Here is a 22,361-nt window from a genome sequence, read left to right on the forward strand (position 1 = left end):
AAGTAGTTCTGTGAGGGCAAAATTAATAGAGCAGTTTATGCATGACCCATCATCTGGAGACTGAAAGTGATCAATAGTTGCTTGTTAAGGGTCTCTTACTAGAGGCCACTGCAGGAATCCATTGGTGGCATTTCACTTTTTAGCTTGTAGGAGGCAAACATGGGTATTGGATGATCCAAGATCAGCATTCCTTGACCATTATTCACATAGAAATTAGGGAGAAAGATCAGGAGGAGTATACTTCATGCAAGGTGCTAGTTTACTCAGAGGATAAGGGGGGTGCTGATTTTTAAGCTGTTTTTAGAGCGGCTGGTTTAAGCCTTAAACTTTAAGGGTGCAGATTGACTCAAAATTCTAATTTCTCAAGTTTTTCAAGAGCATGAGGAAGATTGTATGATAGCTTTCTGCAGACTTTAGTAGACTTGCTGAAATAACCTGTGACAAATTCACATAAATGTGGAAATGAGTGTGTATTAAATTGTAATGCCAAACAGGGTTGCAGCCCCCCACTCTTTTCTTGATTTGTGATCAGACAACTTCCAGCAGGATCATAGATACTAAAGGATGACTTGAAGAAATTATAAATGATTGATAAATACTTCCAAGCAACATAAAAGAAATACCAGAATTGAAGGTGAATGGAAACTTGTTTTGTACAAGTCTTCAGAGAGAAGGTTTGGTTGGCTCTGAAGGGTTTCAGCTGCAAAATTATGTAAACCATAGTACAGGTACATAGACTTCTATAAACTGGGGATCTAAGTATGCTTGCTTAAAAATCGGTTATATTGAAATAGAATAACTTGGATGTATTTCTAAGTAAAACATGTTTAGATGAGATGTGTCAACACACTGCTTACTTCAGAACAATAAAATAGGATAGCATATAGTAAAGGTCTAAAAATTCTAACAGGCAAGACTTGAGTCAATGCCATTTGGCATATGGGACCCATTCATATCTGAGGTGGCTTCTATGTGATCATCTTGTGATAGGTTTGCATAGAAGAGCCATTGGTGTATCTTCACATAGGTGTTGATGATGCAGACATCTTTATTGGTAAATTTTAAAGTATACTGTAAATGGTGTTGCATGAATTGGTGCAGTTACACATTCGCCACCAATTTATCTGAGCAAATCAAGTATAGACTGTCTCATGAAAGCTAGTCCTAAGTCTCACTGGGGCAAGCAAGCAAGTGATTGGTACTGGGACATTAAGTTTGCAATACTATACCTATTCTGTGACAGAAAGTCCAATTGAATTCAAGTCTTCTGCATTGACAGTTACTTGTGTAGTGCAGAGGTTCTTACACTGTAAGTGTATTGCGACTTAATTGTTTTGGTGCATTTGATTTTACTAGAATCTTCATTTGAAATGTAATAGATGGCACCACAAAACACGTTTTTGGTAGTTTTAAGATACTTCATTACTGTGTAGTGGGAAATTCCCAACAGGAGTAGTAGTATAAAGAGCTGGCTATATAAAATTAATAGTTGGATAAGGCACTGAATGAAGAAATGCTTGAGATGAATAACTTTGTGTATATAAAAGTAGCTCTTGGGAATAGTCTGCATTTTCACCACTCTATTTTATGCCCATTTCTAGTATAACATTTGGAGTTTAGAGATGGGGAATTAAAAGTACATGCAGTGGCATGTCTTTGTAGACATTTTATGTGGAACTGACATTTGCTGCATGCATCTAGATGTCTATTGGAATCTGTTAAGTTACAGCTCCTCAAAGTTGCATGGATGACAGTCATCCCTGTGAAGACTATAAACAACTTTACTGAAACATGTTTGACACACACCTTTTAATATGTAAACCACTTTGAGAACTTCTTGTGGGAAAGTGGTAATAAACAAGGGAGAGAGAGAAAAACTGATTTATGGAGGTGTTCAGGGTTATGCTGGAAGTGTATCCTGAGACATCTTGGTTGATAACTTCCATGTCACAGGATAACTACATCTATTTGCCTGGAGGTAACACTTTTTAAAAGGGCCACTTTCAGCTGATTTTGCCTTGTGTATCATTAGGTAATTAAATTTAAATTTGGGAGTGAATAATTATTGCCAATATTTCTAAAACAAGTGGCTAGTGATACTGGAGATAATGGGTGATCAAACAAGTTTTCTTGTTTTATTGAAAGTACAAATGTAATGGAGTGGTACAAATGTTTTGTGTTTTTTTCTGTCAATGAATTAACTAGGATTTGCCAGTGAAATCCATTATTTATTTATTTATTTATTTAATTCTTATCTTACTCTTACTCCAAGGACTTCATGCATAGGTCAGTGGTAGGGCACATGCTTTGCACCCAGAAAATTCCAAGTTCTGTTTCTGGCATCTTTGATTTAAAAGAGTCAGGTAGCAGGTGATGTCTACCCTGAGACCCTGGAGAAATGGCAGCAAGTCAAAATGGACAGAATAATCTGATGTGTAAGATAGATACTTATATTCTGTTTTATCCTCTAGCACTGTGAGGTAGGTTAGACTGAGGGACACTGACGAGCCCAAGGTCTCTCAGTTAGCATCATCATTAGCAGGTATTTGAAGACTGCTGGGGATTGAAGGCAGGACTAAAGCCAATTTTCTTTCCACTATGCCACACTGACTGTCTGAAACTTACTGTCACCATATTGTATCGTAGTAGCTGTAGGTATGAAAAGTTGTGTGTTAATAAGTAGCAGAAATTACACCTCTGGCCACATGAAGCATGTTATGTTTCTTCAAAAATTTAACTTGGCTATATACTCATTCCTAAAAACACAAATCTGCTTGGTCATCACTTACAACATAAGGCTGAAACTACATTCTAATTTTAAAACAGTACAATTGTTCCACTGATTACAGTGTAAAAAGTAGACTTTGTTTTTTTAATCAACAAATTGCTCTCTCAGGCTTCATGAACATGAATGCTTAACTTGTAGGAAGTTGCTTAACATTTAAATTCTCACACTTAAATACAGCTTTATCCCTGCACTGTATTTCAAGATCATATGTAAACTAAATGTATTGGGTGGTTTGCACAAAGATTAAACCTTTTGTGCCATTTCATTTCAACATTTAATCATAATCATGTACAGTTAAGATAGTTGGGCAGACTTAATTTTAGTTGGGCAACTAATTTTACTTTTTAAAAAAACCAGAGCTGCAGTCACAAAATGGCAATTTAGGGAAGGTTGAACCTGGTAGAGTGGGTGAGGAAGGTTGCAGAACATGCTATTGGATGGATTTAAGTATCTTGTAACCAAGAAGAACTGTTCACACCTAACAGGCTGCATCAGCACAACATAATACTTCGTAGAATGAAACTGTCACAAGCACAAAGTGGATACTGAAAGTGAGCCTACCTGTGGACATCACAAGTTGTATGTACAGCATGTGGAATATTGACATGATAGAAAACACTTTGAGATTAGCAGGGAGTGCCTGGCGCTGCCTAAGAATTCAAAGAAACAACAAAACAAAATCATGGTTTTTAAATGGATGGTGTAACGGCATGATTTATGGGTGTGTGCATCCACTCGCCCAATTCAGGGAACACCTCACTTGACCCTGAATCCATGTATGGGGTGGTGAAGACACACCAAAGTGACATTTTAGTCTGCCATCTTGATTCAAAATGGTGGCTGCTGACTAAACATTGACAAAGACTGCTGGCTCCGCCTTGGGAACCCTCACGCCAAATTTGGTGATGACTGAGGATAGATACAAACTATTTTCCAAAATATATAATAGATGGTGGGCAGTAAAGCTTAAACAAGGACAGTTGGTCAATCCAGGGTACCCATTGACACACAAAACAGATAATTCAAGAAAATGAGCTAAGCTGTAAACTGCTAGTCAAATCTTTCACATGGTAGCATTACTAGTTCCATTTTACAGCTATAACACAAGGATTAAAAAAGGAATTAAACCCAATGACCACTCCTACTTCTCTTCAAAAATACACATGAAAAACAAAGCATCCAATTGAAATGACCAAAAAGGAGACTCAATCTCAAACATGTTGAAGCATGATACTTTTTTATTAATGCCTAACATGTTTCCCACTCAAAAAGACTTTCCATGGGGGCTCTTCTATTAAAAGATAGGACAACAATTAATAAACCATGCTTAAAATATTTTTAAAATGTGAAGCCAAACATTAGATATTTGGGAGCACAGTGCTAGCAGCACGCTGATGGCACATAGCTCTATTTCTTTATAACATTTGAATTAAGAGGCTGCAAGCTGTGGACCAGTGCCTTAATGCAGTGGTGGACTGGATGACTGCCAGCAAACAGCTGTGGGAAGACTGAGGCTTTGGGTGGTTCCATTGTCCAGATGATAGGAGAATTACCTGTTCTGGGTTGGGTTGCACTCCCTAAGGAACAGATGCATGGCTTGAGGGGTACTCGTAAATATGTATTTCTCATTCAGGGCCCAAGTGACCCTTTGTTTGGTGCACCAGCCATGGCTGTAACTAGGTTGGCATAGCTTTGCTTTAGTCATCTCAAGACTGGATTACTGCAATGTGCTTTGTGTTAGGGCCTTGTCTGGAAGCTCTCCAGCTGGTTCAGAATTCAGCGACTAGACCAATGTTTCCCAAACAGGTCCCTGGCTGTTTTTGGACTACATACAACTATCATTCCTAGCTAGCACCAGGGGTCATGGGAACTGTAGTCCAAAACAGGTGGAGACTCAAGTTTGGGAAATGCTGGGCTAGCTAGACAGTTGATGGGGGCAGGTGGCCAGCAGCAGGTGGCACCTAAAAATGTTTGCACTGATTGCCCATATACTGCTTGGATATGTTCAAGGTTTTTGTATTGATGTACAAAACAACTTGAGCCCAAGGTACCTTAGGGACCACCTGACTTCTTATATCCCATCTTGATCCCCGAGATCACATGGAGGAGTGCTGCTTGTTGCCTCCCATTTTACAGAGGTCCTGTCTGCCTCAACTAGAAGTTGCATTTAGTGTTGTGGGTCCCATGCTGTGGAACATTTCCAGCAAAGGTTCAGCAGACACCTTTACTTTTGACTTTTGAAGAGTTTTTTTGTGCTGTCAGGTCTTGGGAGGCTTTGATTAGTCAATTCACTTGAAGGACTATGCTTTTATTCATTTATTTTTTAGTTTTAAATGATGTTTTAAAGTGTACACTTTGCTATATTTTATGATATAGTGGCATAGAAATATAAAATATTTATAATTTTCTCATTAATAAAAAGCAACACTCTCCAGCATCTTTGTGATAGATTCTCCTATCTTGCCATGTCTTCTTCAAAGTGATCATGCTAATGAATAAATACCAGTAAAAAGTATCCAGTCCCATCATATATACCCAGTGTAAGCCCTGTTAAACATAGTAATACTGACTTCTGAACATGCATAGGAGTGGAATTCATGAATATAAAATTGTAGGCTGCTTTCCGCTAAGGTACAGGTAGAAAATTTGAAGTATAAACCCAAATGTATGCTGTTCATCAGCTTTAGCTGATAGCCCAGTGTGCCCCTATTTGGGCAGGGATAGCCTAACTTCTGTCGTCTATGCTCTGGCAACATCTAGGTTAGTTTACTGCAATGCATTATATGTGAGGCTACCAAATGATATCTAGGCCCAAATCAAAGTGCTCATTTTGACCTGTAAAGCATTAAACGGCTTAGGATTCTATCTAGAAGAGTACAGTATAGCAATAATTGGCACTTGTTTTAATGTTTTGGAAGGTTAAGGCACCTAGGTATTACCACATTTTCTGGTACTACCAATATTTGGGAGATAAAGCTATATGGTGCCGATGTTTTGATGGTTTTCTTTATGTAAATTCCTAGCTGAGTCAAAATTGTGCAGTGTCCCATGTTTATGTCCTGTTTTTTGTGTCCTTTTCTGATGGGAAAAGGTAGATACTGACTACTTTGAAAAACAACCTGATAGCTGCTTACCGCTTCTGTGTTTTAGTTGCAAATATTAAGTAAGAATGTCTTGATACAGATGGTTGGCACACATTTCTATAATGTGCTTGCAGTGGGGGCGGGGAAGAGATTGAATTCAGCTTTCGGTGTGTGTATTTGGTGGGGGGATGTGTGTATTGTTGGAACAAGTATAAGTTCTGAGCAATTCTAATGGTTCTTGAAACATTCTAGATAGCTAGGTGACTGGTAGCTTTCTAAATGTGCCATCATTATAATACGATATTCCTTTTTTAACTCTTGAAATGAGTGAATAGGGATCTAAATTTGTATTCTAGAATAGATTAGTGACATTAAAATTATTTTTTCTAGAGCGATAGTACAAAGGAACGATGAAGGACAAATCTTGTTTGTGATTTCATTGCCCTGCTTAATTTGGTGCAAAGCTTCATTTAGCAGGAAGAGGAAAAAAATAACTTGGTGCTAAGAGAGTACTTGGACAATGTTGTATTTGCTCTTACTTTAATGTAGCTGTAGTGACCTCTAAAGAGAATGGACTTTAAAAATGGGGATGTGAAAGGAATTATATTTTTAGTTACTCACATCCATGTTTTGGGTATCTTAAGTTGGTGAAAGTTTGATAATAGTGCAAAAGTATGTACGTAGTTAACCTGTTTTTGACCCAATAGGTCAAAAAATTCTTCTATCTTGGAGTTGCGTATGAATCTGTATTTCATTATAGAAGTTTTTCTTAACTATAGACAACAGTGGATTTAAGTGCTTTGGGGCGGACATGGCATGGGCTATGTGTTTGTGAGTAGGGGGAAATCCCCTTGAGCTACCACAGAAAGGTTATTAAATGCTTCCCATAATCACAACCATTCAAAATCTGGAAAATTCATCACGGAATTTTAAGGGCCATTATGTTGGAAGGATTATGCATTAATGTTAGTATGTCCTCTGCTTTTCTAGGACTCCTTAAGATATCTGTTATTAGAAGTATAGTTTGAAATCTGTGGCTGTTCGTAAATGTTGCTATCATGTTTTCTTTCTACACAACTGGTGGTACAAACCAAGCAATTTATCAGCAATGTGAATGTTACTTGAGTTTTGTCAAGTAATACATTTCCCATTTGCTTTAGTGAACATGACACAATTCCTGATGGAACTGGCTGTATTTTTAAGTTTAGGTTAGTTTTTGGTTTAGGACTGACATATTGTATGTTTTCTGAATAATAAACATTCTTAACATTGATCTAATCTGTTTCAGGATACACATTTTCAGGGATCTCCAGTCTCTCTGGAAGAGAGAGCCAGGTTTCCAGCACAAACAAGCACTGGAGCAACTTTTTAAGCTTTACCTTACTGCTACACATTCTTGAATGGGTAAGTGTTTCAGAAGATAATACCTAATCCTCTATAGAAGTGGTATTCAGGATGGTGATTTTAGGCAGACTATACAAAGCAGGGATCAGCAAACTTTTTCAGCAGGGGTCCGGTCCACCGTCCCTCAGATCTTGTGGGGGGCCGGACTATATTTTGGAAAAAAAAAAATGAACGAATTCCTATGCCACACAAATAACCCAGAGATGCATTTTAAATAAAAGGACACATTCTACTCATGTAAAAACACGTTGATTCCCAGACCATCCGTGGGTCAGATTTAGAAGGCAATTGGGCCACATCCAGCCCCCGGGCCTTAGTTTGGGGACCCCTGCTATAAAGTGTTTCAAAAAGATCACTCCAGTGTAGATGAATGGACTACAAATTGGCAGATGAATTTAATGTAAATGCTCATTGGGAGACAAAAACATACACTTATCTGGTCCAAGCTGGCTGTAAACACTCAGAAAAATATTTTTTGATAAGGGAATGTGCATGAAAGAAAGCTCATCAAAATCAAGTTGTGTGCTGTAGTAAGAAAAAAGGCACTCTCACTGTTGAATATTTCATAGAAAAATAACAGTGACTGGTATCTTAATATCATTAAAAATCTATTGCACATTGTGTTTAGAATATGATGAACATTATGACTTGAAGTTGCTTTACAGTAGAAGCAGGATTGACTGAAGGTGAATTGCTGAACGTTGTTAGATGGAAGTAAGATCAATTTATCTCTGAGACTTATTTTCTAGTACAGCCTGATTAAATTCACACTGCACTGGAAGTTTACTTCACACATTTGTTCATATTGTTGGTGGATTTCTTACTACTGTTTGAACAGACGTTTTGCAGATTTCTAATGACAAAATGACTCCTGCCTTTTAATTTCCCTTCTGTTAAACACTGAAATGATCCTAATTAACAGAAAACCGCAGAAATTAACAGAAAACCTCTACAATATGATTGAACATTAAGAGACTTCTTTAGTTGCCCATACTGGGTAGAATTCAACATCACACTCTTCCAGTTGCTCTGTCTGCACATGCAGTTCAGCTCACCAGATGAAATGATATTCCCCTTTCTACCACTGCATGCTGTTATGGGGGTTCTTCCGACCCCATCTGAGCCAATGTCATGTGGGGGGAAGAGTGAAGAAGTCCCATTGTGGAAGCAAAAGTCCTTGTGCAGGGCTTCTGCTGCTGAGGCTGGTTAAGTGAATCCTGCCAATTCCTTTTACTGTTTTTATTTCTATGCTGATTTAATTGGGAATAAAGTAAGGTATTCCAGTGATACTTTTTCTCTTTTTTTGTTCAACATTTTATTGGTTATGAATAGAATGACTCATTCAACAGCAGATTCTTTTAAAAAAGAAGAACCAAAAATCTTACCCCCAAAGTGAATATAATGGATTTATGAGGGAGGGAAATTGTAAAAATAAAGCAAAGTACATGACAGATGAAAAGGGACTTTGGAAGGACAACCTTGCATATGGGTGAAAATGAAACAAAATATTAATATTTGTTTAAAGAACTGTTAAAGAAATCATTGGCAAATCTCATTGAATATCTCAGAATTCTCTTTTTTATGTGGTTCATAAATATGTTTAATGGACACTGCTAGAAAATCTCCAGTCCAGTTCTCAGCATCTTTGCTAATCCAGGAGAATAAGGACATTTGACTAAATTTCAATGTCAAACACTTTCTATTGAGGAAGCCTCATAATCAAGCAAATTAAAGTTGTACTGTATAGAGGATATTACTGTTATATATCATACATTATTTTTTGTATGTTATAAAACTTGAATAAAGTTTTTTTATTAAAAAAATCCCTGAAAGTGACATTTTGGTACCCAAATATTTTTGTAGCCCCTTCAGCTATCTGTTGTAAGATAAATCTTATTCTTATATCATAATAAGTCATATAACCACAGAACCAGATTCTGAATTCGAAAATGCTAATGTTACTACATTGAAAGAGGTATGAGCTCTGTGCGTGTTGGCTGTTTAGTAAATACCTAAAGGTGTGATACTAACTCAAAGATTAGGCATGTAACATCTACCTAGTGGCCTGCAGCGACACATGGGTCTTTGCTGTTTGCAACAGATTTATATAGCTACCCCTATGGTTTTGTGTATGTTCACCTTGAGTCAAGACCTCATTTTTCAAATATTGAAATCTGATGCTTAGATCTAGATTGAGTCTTAACTTAGAAAGTATCTTGATAAATTTAGAGGCCCACATACATAATAAGAGCTTAAAGTTGAATTGCCAATTACCACATGTTCAGCAGAGGAATTTTGCCCCATTTTCTTTTTTCTGACCTGCTTTAGAGGTTTAACATGAAAAAGTCCTAGCAAACCTTGGGTTGGTACCCTCCCCCACAAAAATGCATGTTACCTGCATATTGAAAGCTTCCACTTCAGATTTTGAAGCACCAATTTTATTTTCTGTTCAAATTTGGTAAACAGTGGTTTATTCTAAAAGTGTCTAGTTCAAAACTAATTGCAATTAGAATTGTTTCTGAAGTTTTGATGTAATGGGAAACTGCTTTATGCAAAATGAAAAGTGCAAGCCTTTGGTTTCCTGCCATTGTGTGAATAGAGGGGATGGAAATCATCCTGGTTTGAGGCTTGCTGGAACTAGTGGTAAATCATGATTTCATATTATAGGCCATTAGATTGCTTTCCATAAGTCCTTTAATGTGTGATTTCTCTTACAACCTGTTGGTCACTGAATAGCTGTCATCCCTATAAAGAAGAATTTATTTAAAACACTTGTCAAAACTGTTGAAAGGATTTTGACATCTATATGTATTCATGAAATGAGTGCATGACTAAAACAAAGGGATCTCTTGCTTCAGTGGAACGGAGATACTGGTCTCATACATGGAATCTGGAAATTTCTAGATCTAACTGATAAAGGGAGGGAGGGAGGGAGGGAGAGAACATACACATACCAGCCATGAAAAGAAAACAATTGGAAGTATGCTGCCTTTGGAAAACACTTTCTGAATTAAACAACCAGAACATTGTATTATAGTAAAACTGCTTTTTTTTCTTTTATAACAGTTTTTCTGGAAGGTCCACAAGCTGTCTGAAAACTGGTGCTGTCTGAACACCCATCTGAGTTATTGGGGCCTACCACAATGGCAACTGGCCTAGCCAATGTAGGAAACTCTTTCGGCTGTCCATCTAACTCTCTGGTTTCTAGATCTAAGTTCCAGAGTCCTTCCGTAGAAGACGATGATGATGTTGTATTTGTTGAACCTGTGCAACCTCCACAGATTTCTGCAGGGTTGATAACGGATCCTAGAAATGTGGCTTTTAGTTCACCTAGTAATGAAGAGCATCACGGAAATGACCCCAAAGCAGTGGTTCCAACAAAGGACCTGAGTTCTCAAAAGGGAAGTATAACTGAAACTATTATTATTGACGATGAAGAAGATACTGAAGCAAATCAGGGGCAAGAGAGAAATGATTCCAGTTTCAGTGAAAGAAGATTTCCAGAGCCTAAAAACAGAGCCACTGAGATGGAATTTTCACCACCCAGTTTTTCAAGAAGTAAGGTAAATGCAGGAATAGGTAGTAGTGGTATAACCACAGAACCAGACTCTGAAATTCAAATTGCTAATGTTACTACATTAGAAAGAGGTATGAGCTCTGTGAGTGTTGGCCGTTTAGAAAATACTGAAGGGCGTGACATGAACTTAATGATTACACATGTAACATCACTACAGAATACCAACTTGGGAGATGTATCTAACGGACTGCAGTCAAGTAATTTTGGTGTTAATATACAAACATACACCCCATCTTTAACTTCACAGACCAAGACTGGTGTAGGACCTTTCAATCCTGGTAGAATGAACGTAGCTGGAGATGTCTTTCAGAATGGAGAATCTGCGACTCATCATAACCCTGGTAGGTTGTACATTTTTATGCAAATATATATTTCTTCTACGAGTGGCACAACTAATAATACCAGTTACATTGTGGATTATTTTTTCCATTTTTGGGCCATGGTACAGGTTTACAAATCAGGCTGCATTTATTTAATCAAGGTTATTTAAATGGAGTTTTCCACTGTAATTAGTATGTTTGCTGAACAAGTGTGCATAATAGCTGGTTACTATAACAATTAAAGCATATTCTCCTTGGACCATGCAGCCCACATACCTTCTGTGCTACAGAAATATATCTCAATTTGAGACCAAGGTGAGTAGCTGTTGAAGTGTAAGGCCCATTGTTTGGTGTGGCTTGTTTATGATTGAACATAGTGTGAAGCTGTACTTCCCGGAAGGGATTGTTAGTTACTGGACAGAATAATTATTCACTATGATAAAAAGGGAAATATTTTTTCAGTTACTGGAGAAAAATATATTTCATTTGTTAAGAATATTTATTTATTTATTTAAATTTGTATACCACCCTTCCTCCAAAGATCACAGGGCGGTTCAGAACATAAAAATACACAATGAGAACACAAAGTACATAATAAAAACAAGAACAAAAACAGACCAACAACCTCACTCCTTTTCAGAGCTGTAAAACAATAATGTGATTAATGAAGAAGGAGCAGTCAAAGCATAAAATTGGCACCTGTTCATAATACGAGATACTTTAACATAAAACTAATACAATACAGACATAATAAGGTTTAAAAATGCATCTCAAATCCTATAGCGATGTAGTTTCATGGTATCTCTCAGAAATTTTGCTACATTATCCATAATGGCAGGCCTACAGCTGTTTAGTAGAAAGGAAACCCTGGAGAAGTCAGGGCAATTTAACCTTCCTTTCAGCATGGGGTTTATATATTTATTGCAGATTTTCTGTGTAAAATGGGCAGTAAAATAAAACATGTGCAATGGTTTTGACTTGTTTATACCACAAGGGCCATATCTTTCTGAATAAGGAATTTTCTAGAATCTTCCTTACAGTTGCAGATGGCATGATGTTAAATCTTGCAAAGAAAAAAGCTCTGCATTGGTGGGGATTCTGGTTCTTGTTCTCTGGGGCACTCAACACCAACACCAAAGACCTGAGTGGCCCCCAATCTAACCTGCATAATAGAATGGGAATATGAATAGAGCTAAGCTTCAGGCAGGTGCGCACCAACCCCACATAAACAGAGAACAAGGTCATATGGAAAATGATTGAATAAGAAGGGGGCTAAGATGCAACCCTGTTTCCTCTCCTTTGTTGGCAATAATTTTTTAGGATTTGCCTGCCTAGTTGGGAGCATTTCACTGGCAGCTCATGGAGGTGTATAATTTCCTAATAATAAAAAGGTCCAGAAAGATCATATAGTAAGGTTACCAGATTTTTTTTCAATGAATCCGGGGACACTTCAACTTCAATGGATTTTGTATGATAACTGATTTGTATATCCGGGGACTGTCCCCGGAAAACGGGGACGTCTTGTAACCTTATCGTATATAGCTTTGACTTGGATGCCTTAGAATATGTATCAACAGGGGACTCAGCTATACAGTTGCAAATAAAATGTTTTAAGTATGCTTTATACAATGTGACACTAGATGATGATGGTGAGCCTTAGGGAAAATTCAATGTATTTTTAAAAACACTTTAACAAAAAGCATTTTCAGAGCGGTTTTTGTGTCTAGATTCTATCTGGGTGAGATAGGATGACACAGTGGTCCAGAGTAGTTTACCCTGGCAAAAGACCACCTGCTCCAGGCCTGGTATTGCAAGTTGAGACATCCAAAGTGTAAGTTTACCTAATAGATGTTTAGCATATAACTTCCCCACTATAGGGAAAAGACTTATTGATCTATAGTTATATGGTATTATATGGTCTCCCTTTATATATTGGGACTGTTATTGCCCTTGTCCATGCCTCTGGCATGGATCCAGTGTTATTCACCCATGTGAACAGGTTAGCCAGCAAAGGGGTTCACCAGTCACGTCTAATTTTAGTACTTTGCAGCCTATCACATCTGGACCAGGTGCCCTTCCCTTGCTTTAGCTGGACTATTAGCATTTTTATTTCATCAGGTGAGATTGGGAGCATAGAATGGTGACATCCCACTCCATCTAGTCGTTCCTTGTGCAAGACACTTGCAAAGTAATGATACCAACTACTAAGCGAAATGGATGGAGTGGGGAGGTCTTTGGTGTTGAGTTCCTCAGAGACCAAGAACCAGAATTTCCTAGAGCTATTTGAAGTTATGAAGCAGATTTTCCCATTGCTTGTTAGTATATTCAGTTCTCTCTCTCTCTCTCTCTCTCTTTTAGTAAGATACCACAGTAGATTTTTAGAACTAAAATATTCTGGAAGTAGGCAGCACCTTCTTCCTTCCAGTATTGTCAATAAATATTCTGGATATGAGATTTTAGAGCTCTACATTCCTTGTCAAACCAATTGTTAGTAAAAGACTCCCTGGATTGTTTCCACACCTTAAATTGTTGTTTTGAAAAATCGGTTAGAGGTGTTAATAGATTCCCATATGCTTTGATAGCTTCTTGGGGGTATTCTGGGTTAATTATAGAAACTGCACTCCAGTGTGGACTTGGTTTTAAATAATTGATGGAATTTATGCAGTTCAAGGAATTCTTGGCAAAATGTCTTATGTTTTCATCAGGAGTTGGGCAGGAAAGGTGCGAGCACAGGACAATTAAGTTCTACGGCCAAGGTCAAAAATAAGTGGTCACTTAGTGCAATCGCCCACCATGACTCAATCCCCTGATACTGAGGAAACTAGGAAATAACCCCTTCTTGATAGATAGGTGAACTCTCCGGAATTATCAAAACTCACTAAATAATTGAGCAAGACTTTATGCAAAAATTGGTGAGGCATATGCCTGCATTGTTCAAGATGTCCTTAGAACAGTAGACAGTTAAAGGCAGGTAGAGCATTACCTTGGTCAAGTCCAAGCACTCTGAGAAGTGCAGAGTCATCATTGCCCACCCTCTTGTTAAAGTCACCTGCTATTGCAAACTGCTTAGATGGCTCCAGTGAAGAAATGGGGAGGGCCTCTCTGCAGGGAGGTATATCTGCATAGATTTTGGCATGTGTGCCTTGATTCTAATCAAACTTGAAGGCTTAGATCAGGCATAGGCAAACTCAGCCCTCCAGATGTTTTGGGACTACAACTCCTAACATCCCTGACCACTGGTCTTGTTAGCTAGGGATGATGGGAGTTGTAGTCCCAAAACAACTGGAGGGCCGTGTTTGCCTGCCTGGCTTAGATAGTAGAGCTACAGGCTTGAAGGGGTGTCAGGTTTAAATCTAAACTTAGAGCAGTAAGAATGGCTAAACTGGCTGGAATCTACCTTTTGGGTTTAGTTTGAAGGCTGGCAGTGAATAGGCCTTTAAAGCCTTCAATTACTATTGGGGTTTGAGATCAGGTCTCCTGGAGCATAACTACATCAAAGTTCCTTAGATACTCTAGGAACTCAGTCATTTGCCTTATTTCTCCAGCCCGCAATGTTTCATGACAAGAATTTAATATCTAAGGGTGGAGGAGACTTAAAAGACTTAAAGAGTCAGTCAGCCTTGATAGGTTGCCATATAGAGTTGTTATCGTCATGGCATATACAGCCATTTCCCAAGCCCTCATGCTTACCTCCTGATACTGAGGTCCTCATTCCCCTTGGGACTCAGGGTGTTGTGAGGTGCACTTATGCACATCCACATTCATTCACTTATCTGTAACATGTTCAAAGGAGCATCTTCTATTACCATTACTTAACATCAAAGGAGTTTCTGGACTGATGGGGATCAAGATGTTTTTAAGTAAACAGGTTTTGACCACTTCTAATCTGTCTATAATCAGGTGCTGTTCAGAAGTTGGTTATTTCTTAAAGGATTCTTAAATTGTTATCCATGGAGAACTCCCCTAAAGGTACTTCCGCCTAAGATGTTCAGTTCTCGGATGGCAAATTGTTAGCTACCTTTTTAGATTTTTGAGTGGAGGGTGGCGAAGTTCTCACACACTGGGGTGTCTTCAAGTTAGTAGGATTGGGCAGTAGTGGAACTTTAGCTGTCATTGAAGATACAAGCTAGAAATATCCAGGGATATAGGATAATGTCTCATGAGTGAATAGTGTCACTGGTGGCTTTATGAATACTGGGTGTTGTAGAAACCACACAGCAATAAATACAATATGTGATCTTTTTTGTTTAGCTTCAAAATGCATTCTCTCCTTCCCTCCCCATTTTCTTTATATGTTGAGTTGAACATGTTTGAATTTTCAAGAGAGCTGCTACACACCCTGCTCAGATTAAGAGTGTTAAGCTTAGCTACTTTAGTTATCCATGGGAAAAAACAGTTTTTGCAGCCTTGTAAAGTTGATAATTTGTTCATTTGTGTATGATAAATAGAGAGGGAGGCCTGGTTGCTTTTAACAAGATCTGCTAATGGTTCAACCAGCAGACCTTTGTCCTTTTGCTCTGGCATCTCAACCAAACTTTTGTGGGGCTTGGTTTTGAGAGTTGTCTGGGTTCTGGTCACTGTTTTTTTATATGTGTGTCCATTTAAATGGGATGGGATAGGTCCAAACCATGTTTTGTTAAGAGAAGTGAAAATAAGAAACCTTAAGCAGAAACCAGCTCATTTCTGTAAGGAAAGTGTTGGATGCAGTTTTGAGCATAGATACAAGTAACTTGGAACACATGAGAAGGGTCAAAAGGGGTGGGGAGAACAAAATTTTGCTCCCAGAAGCAAAGAGTGAGGATCCATCTATTTATTTATTTAACAAATTATATATCTCTAAGTGGTTTACAGAAAATAAAACAAACATTAATATTGTCACCAAAACATTAAATTTAAAAACCAAACAGTAGAAGACTACAGAAGAATTGTATATACAATGTGTTAAAAGAAAGATATAAACCTGTGGCCACAAGATCCCTAAGTTACACATGTAGAACAAAACGTGCACAGTGGCATTTAAGTGTTGTTGTTGTTGTTGTTGTTGTTATTATTAAATAATTTTTATTTGTACCCCGCCCATCTGGCTGAATTTCCCCAGCCACTCTGGGCAGCTAATAATTCTTCTGCTAACTTTTGAATAGGGGAAAAGGGTTGCCTGCTAAAAACTCTAACCTCCAGATCTGCTCAGCCGCTTTTTTAGTTCTTGAGATTTCACCAATCAAGTTTTGTTACTCTCTAAGAAAGATCTGAAACTAATGAAAACTTGAGTTTCTGAAGGTGCTTAATTTTTGCACCTGATACACAGTTTCAGACATAAAAGACAAATACAGCTCTGGTCAAAAGAGGTTGCTTGAATATGTTATCGACACCACTGTAAGTGACTGGTGTTTCAGAACTTTATGAAGCTTAGCCATAGAGCTTCATGTATAAACTGCTTTACAACCATGTGATGTAGGTCTCCATCACTTCTATATTGTAGACAAATCTGAGTTTGCCTTGTTACCCAATGAGAGAGACACCAATTATCACTACCGGGTTTCTGTATATTAATTTTCTGTAGCAATTGACCAGAAACCTGCTTGTGGATTTTAGCATGTCACAATTCCATGCACAAATTTCTTGCAGTATGTATGTGCACTGGGGTACTTAATAGCACATTCTTCAGTCCATGGATGAACAGGAGCTTATATATGTGATTTACAGGTGTCAAATGCTATTCTATCTTACCCACTGAAATGGTGAATTATTTTAACTTTAGATGCTATTAGATTTAAACACGGAGGTTCATTCAAAGGTTCATTTCATAGTGCCTTTGAGCCAACATTAAACATTTTAACATGCTCCCAGACCGCTACCCCAACCTTTAAACATTTTGTGCTAAACTCAAGACTGCAGTATTCTACTGAAGTCATTTTGACCAAACAAAGAGATTTTCCATATTAAATATCATACACAGTCATTTCTACATAGGAGTAAATTAAATAAATTAAAATGAGATATTTTTCATTGTGTTTTATTTTTACAGTCAGGAACTGTGGCTAATACGTAAAGATAACCAATTATAGTTTGGTTAATGAAGGACCCATCTCCCACACGTGTCTCATTGTTTGGAAGAGCTAGCTAGTCTTCTCTCAAGTAGCAGTTTTTGTATTTTTTTCTCTAGAAAAAGTAATCTTATGAAAATACAGTCAGGCTGGTTGTATATCCACAGCAGTGACCAGAGGATGAATGACTGCTGGGAGCAGCACAGAGAGAAGCAGTGTCATGGTGCACCTAGAGCAACAAAACTGGATGCCTACATCTGCCTCCCCTGCAATAAAACATGCCTCTCATATCAATCTCTATAGCCATAGCGGGAGCTGTAACTCTCCAACAGTTCGACTTTACCCCCAAAGGCACACACCTCCAATGTCTCCCAAGTCAGACTGATGCCTACAACCACAGTGAAAATACTGCAGATTCAGTATTTCAGTTCTCGTTCCTTACCTCCTTTTTCTGTGGATGGTTTTCCTCCATTCTAATCATGGTTTATGTAATATCCAGGTTGGCAAGTGTTATTAGTGCTTGCACTTGAAACCAGAATGGAAAACCCATAGTTTTTGATTTGGAGGACAAGCTCCCTTCCTCATTGTCCAATTTCACCATTTAAGTTCACTCTGGGGTTTTTAATTAATTAATTACTATACTGTCTTCATACTGCAGTGTGCAACTTTCCAGATTCCATTGTGGTAATAGACATTGCTTGAACAGTGTTGGGTGGTTGACAGACTTTACTTACGGTTATGTACTAGACATTAATGGTGCTGTAGGAGACTTGAGAGTCCCAGGGACTGCAAGAAGATCAAACCTATCCATTCTGAAGGAAAGCAGCCCTGAGTGCTCACTGGAAGGACAGATCCTGAAGCTGAGGCTCCAATACTTTGGCCACCTCATGAGAAGAAAAGACTCCCTGGAAAATACCCCGATGTTGGGAAAGATTATGGGCACAAGGAGAAGGGGACGACAGAGGACGAGATGGCTGGACAGTGTTCTTGAAGATACAACGTGGGTTTTACCAAACTGCAGGAGGCAGTGGAAGACAGGAGTGCCTGGTGTGCTCTGGTCCATGGGGTCACGAAGAGTCGGACATGACTAAACAACAACAACAACTACACCTTAAAAGCCATATTAGGAGAACCTGCTTATAAAAGTGCAAATCTGCATCTAAACGTAATTACAGATAGGGGATTTTAAGTTTTTAATGTTTCATGCTTTATTATGTTTTATATATTCTGTAAGCCGCCCAGAGTGTCTTGGGAAACCCAGCCAGATGGGTGGGGTGGTATTATTGTTATTATTATTATTATTATTATTAATTTCTGAACTTCCAGGAAGATTTCCCACCATTATGTGGCCAAAATAGCCCCCCCCCCCATATAAAAAACTTCATTAGGTGTCAGTAATACTCAGTGTTGGGACACAGAGGCTTGGCTCACATATAGCCATGGTTAAGTTTCTCCCAATGTTGGGTTTTTCAGTTGTTCTTATCTCGTGACTTTGTAGACTAGTCAGCGTTTTAGAGGAGTGGTCACAAACCATGGTTAAGAAAGGATGCTGGGATTATTTGTACTGCCAAACAATAGTTGAAAACAAGGCAGGTTTTTCAAACCAAGATTTCTAAGCCAGTAGCAAAACATTTGGTTTCAAAAATGGGTGCTGTGCATATGCAGATCATTGCTCAGAACTTTCTAAGACGTCCTTGCTCTCTAGCAAACTTTGTCCTTGTTTTCTTCTCTCTTACCTATTTCTTAAGTAGTTTGTTGTCTTTATTGTCTTGGTTTTGTTGTTTGCTGTTTGTTTCAGGGTGCTTCCAGAGCCATTCACTGATTAATGTGATGTGTGTCTAAAAAGGTTTTCATCCACACTGCAGAATATAGGTTTTGTTTCACCCAGGACAATCTACAGAGATTGTTTTCATGTCACAGGTTAATGATAGAAGAGATGAGTTAGGGTTCTATGATAATGTCCAAAGTTAAGTGTTGAAGTGTGTTATTAAACAAATACTGATCTATTTGTATATGAGAAGTTTCAGTTCCTTAAGATAGTGAAAAGTAATTAGCAGAAATCAGTAGCTTTCTCTGTTCTTTCCTCTACATTTTGCAGAATATTTGTCATTTCTGCAGCTGACGACTACTACTTTTTCCAAATTTGATACTTGGATATTGATACCTGAGTATGAAATGTAGACACATGCCACTCTGATCTGCTTTACAGCACAATGTGGCCTAGATACCAATGTGCTATAAAATCTCTGCCTGTGTGTGTGTTTATTTTATTTCTGTTGGGTTTCTCTGTTTATTGCTACGGTGTTGTGTTTAGCTAATATTCCTACTAAAAAGACAACTTTAGAAATGTCTTAGCTGCCATGGAAGCCTCAAATGAAAGTGTGGAAAGATTTTTTTAAAACAATTGCCACTTGGCATCTAAAACACATGGAATCAGGGCTTTGTTCCATTCATATCTGACACTTACCTGCTCATGTGTATTACACCCTGGTAATGACAATGAGTACAAATCTTAACTAAGGGCACACTTTGGAGAATCCTAATAGCTGACTATTTTTTTGCTGCCTGAACTGCACTTAGTGCAGTTAATTGAGTCAAATGGTTTTCCAGGTTTTGCTCATACTGTAAATACAATTCTGCAAGCTGAGTTACTGTACTCACTAAGTTCAGTTGCTGAAGTTACAGTTCAGACAGTCAAACAGCAACTGTCAGGACTGAGCTGTTAGTTTGTTTAGTACAAGAAAAATAGATCATATTTCTGAATTGGAGTGTCCCCCTATCTTTGTTTGCTTAGGTACGGTAACTTGCCTTGCTCAATGAAGAAGTGTACTAACTTCGATAGTTTTTAAAATGATTTATTTGAGTTTCTCAAAAAAATGTGGAGTTATATAGCGTACTGCACGGGTCAGGAACCTTTTTCAGCTGTGGGCCAGTCCACCGTCCCTCAGAACATGTGGTGGGCCGGACTATATTTTGAAAAAAATAATGAATGAATTTCTATGCCCCACAAATAACCCAGAGATGCATTTTTAATAAAAGCACACATTCTACTCATGTAAAAACACCAGGCAGGCCCCACAAACAACCCAGAGATGCATTTTAAATAAAAGGGCACATTCTACTCATGTAAAAACACGCTGATTCCCGGACCGTCTGCAGGCCGGATTGAGAAGGCGATTGGGCCGCATCTGGCCCCCGGGCTTTAGGTTGCCTACCCCTGATGACATAAACTGCTAACTCCCTGTTCAAAACTAGTTCCTTACTAGAAAGTTGCCAACCCATGTCCTGATAGCTGAAATTCAAACTGAAAGCTTTTTGCTTCCTCCTTGAAAGTGAGGCATACAGCAAAATTGCTTTAAATCTGGAGTGGGGAACCTGAGGCCTGGGTGCTGAATGTGACCCTTTAGGCCTTTCCATCTGGCCCTTGAAACTCCTCAAGCTATACCCCTCACTGACCCTGCTTTAAACCCCAAGTGTATGTGCCTGGCTGGAATATGCTCTTGAACTCTGATAATAGTTTTCTGATGGAGGATAAAGAGGTGTGTGTAGAAACCAATGTACTGTACATTTGTTGATCCGTTCAGTGTGGCCCTGCCTACCACTGGAATTTGGTCCTCAGAAGTGAATGCTGAAAAAAGTTTTCCCAACTCTGATATCGTCTTCCCCACCCCCTTTGATCCATCTTCAAAGTTGGTTATCACAGAGCAGGGAAATGTCTTCACGTTCACTGAACTGTCCTGAGCATTGTGTTGGAATTTTGAAGACAAGGGCATTCTATTGCTATTCTCATGACTAACAGATGGTGATCTATAAATATTTATTATGTGGTATAGGCGTTGTTGCATACCAACATCATTTTATGTTACTGACACTATTTTGCCTTTTTGGAAAAACTGAGTGGGTCTCCTCTTAGAATTCTTCACTGTCAAATTGCTTGTCATATTGAGAAGTAATTTTTAAATTTTAACTTTATATATTTTGTCTCTTTAAGATTCCTGGATATCTCAGTCAGCTTCATTTCCAAGGAATCAGAAACAACCAGGTGTGGATTCTCTGTCACCGGTGGCATCCCTCCCAAAACAAGTCTTCCAACCTCCTACACAACAGCAGCCTTCTAAGCAGGTTAAAGTCACATGTGCTAACTGCAAGAAACCTTTGCAGAAGGGCCAGACTGCATATCAGCGGAAAGGATCAGTTCACCTTTTTTGTTCCACTACCTGCCTTTCATCATTCTCGCATAAACCAGCTCCAAAGAAACTCTGTGTTATGTGCAAAAAGTAAGGGTTAGATCTTAGTGCTTGATCCTTGTCAATGTGATCAGTATTCCTGTTCAGTGTTCCAAGAACTCAGTAAAATATTTTATTTTTATTCATTCATTTATTTATTTTATAAAATACACTGCTTGATAGTTGTTTTTTAATATATATATAAACCCTCCTCAAAGCAGTTTATCCAGGACATGAATGAGCTACCTTCTTTCAACTTACTCTTCTTCATACTTGTCATGAAAACTGATAGGCATAGCTGTCAACCCTCCCTGCTGTTCCCCACTGCTATATACATAGCTGTCAACCCTCCCTGCTGTTTCCCAATGCTATAATAAGGGAATTTCCCGCAAAAAAGGGAAAGGTTGACAGCTATGCTGATAGGCATTGAGTTGGGTCAGATATAATGACCAAATCATTAGCCCATTTTGAAGGGTCTTCTTGCTAGAAGCAAACTATAGTTAAGCACAAACCATGATTTGCTCACAGTGGGAGATTGGAAATTGTTGACTTGAGTGCCCATTCACATTGAGCTAACCATGGATCAGTCATTATTTAGCTAAAAAAAATTATACAATGCTTAATCAGCAAAGGCCTCTAAGCAATTAACATTAAACAATATAAAATAACTAAAATGAAGGTGGTTTGTATAAAAGGTTTTTTCCTTATCACACATTTAGTCCTTTCTCTGTATAAAATAATCCTATGCTAATACTGAGACTTAGAAAGAGGAACAAACCTAGTTAAATTTTGTACTACTTAGCACCTTAGTTTTGTTCACTGTTTCCTCTTCTGGAATCCATGAAGAACGCTGTTTGGCACTAATGATGTGGGTGTACTAACAGTTCTGAAAAAGCAAAATATAAAATTAAGCTGAGAC

At 38.2% G+C, this 22,361-nt stretch overlaps 1 protein-coding gene across 6 annotated transcripts in view; it reads left to right on the forward strand.

Moving 5' to 3' along the window:
• The window catches only part of ZMYM2 (zinc finger MYM-type containing 2), a 66,698-nt gene that overhangs the window by 2,233 nt on the left and 42,104 nt on the right, over nt 1–22,361 (forward strand). For 5 of the 6 annotated variants that reach the window (XM_033146286.1, XM_033146287.1, XM_033146290.1 and 2 more), the window contains exons 2-4: nt 7,160–7,275; nt 10,342–11,193; nt 21,208–21,493. In XM_033146286.1, coding sequence (XP_033002177.1) covers nt 10,419–11,193; nt 21,208–21,493 — 1,061 coding nt within the window. In that variant the 5' untranslated portion in view covers nt 7,160–7,275; nt 10,342–10,418. The remainder of the gene's footprint in view (nt 1–7,159; nt 7,276–10,341; nt 11,194–21,207; nt 21,494–22,361) is intronic. The other variant, XM_033146289.1, reaches the window with a different exon arrangement.

The sequence above is a fragment of the Lacerta agilis genome, chromosome 4 (assembly GCF_009819535.1).
Source record: "Lacerta agilis isolate rLacAgi1 chromosome 4, rLacAgi1.pri, whole genome shotgun sequence".
NCBI classification, from domain to species: domain Eukaryota; kingdom Metazoa; phylum Chordata; class Lepidosauria; order Squamata; family Lacertidae; genus Lacerta; species Lacerta agilis.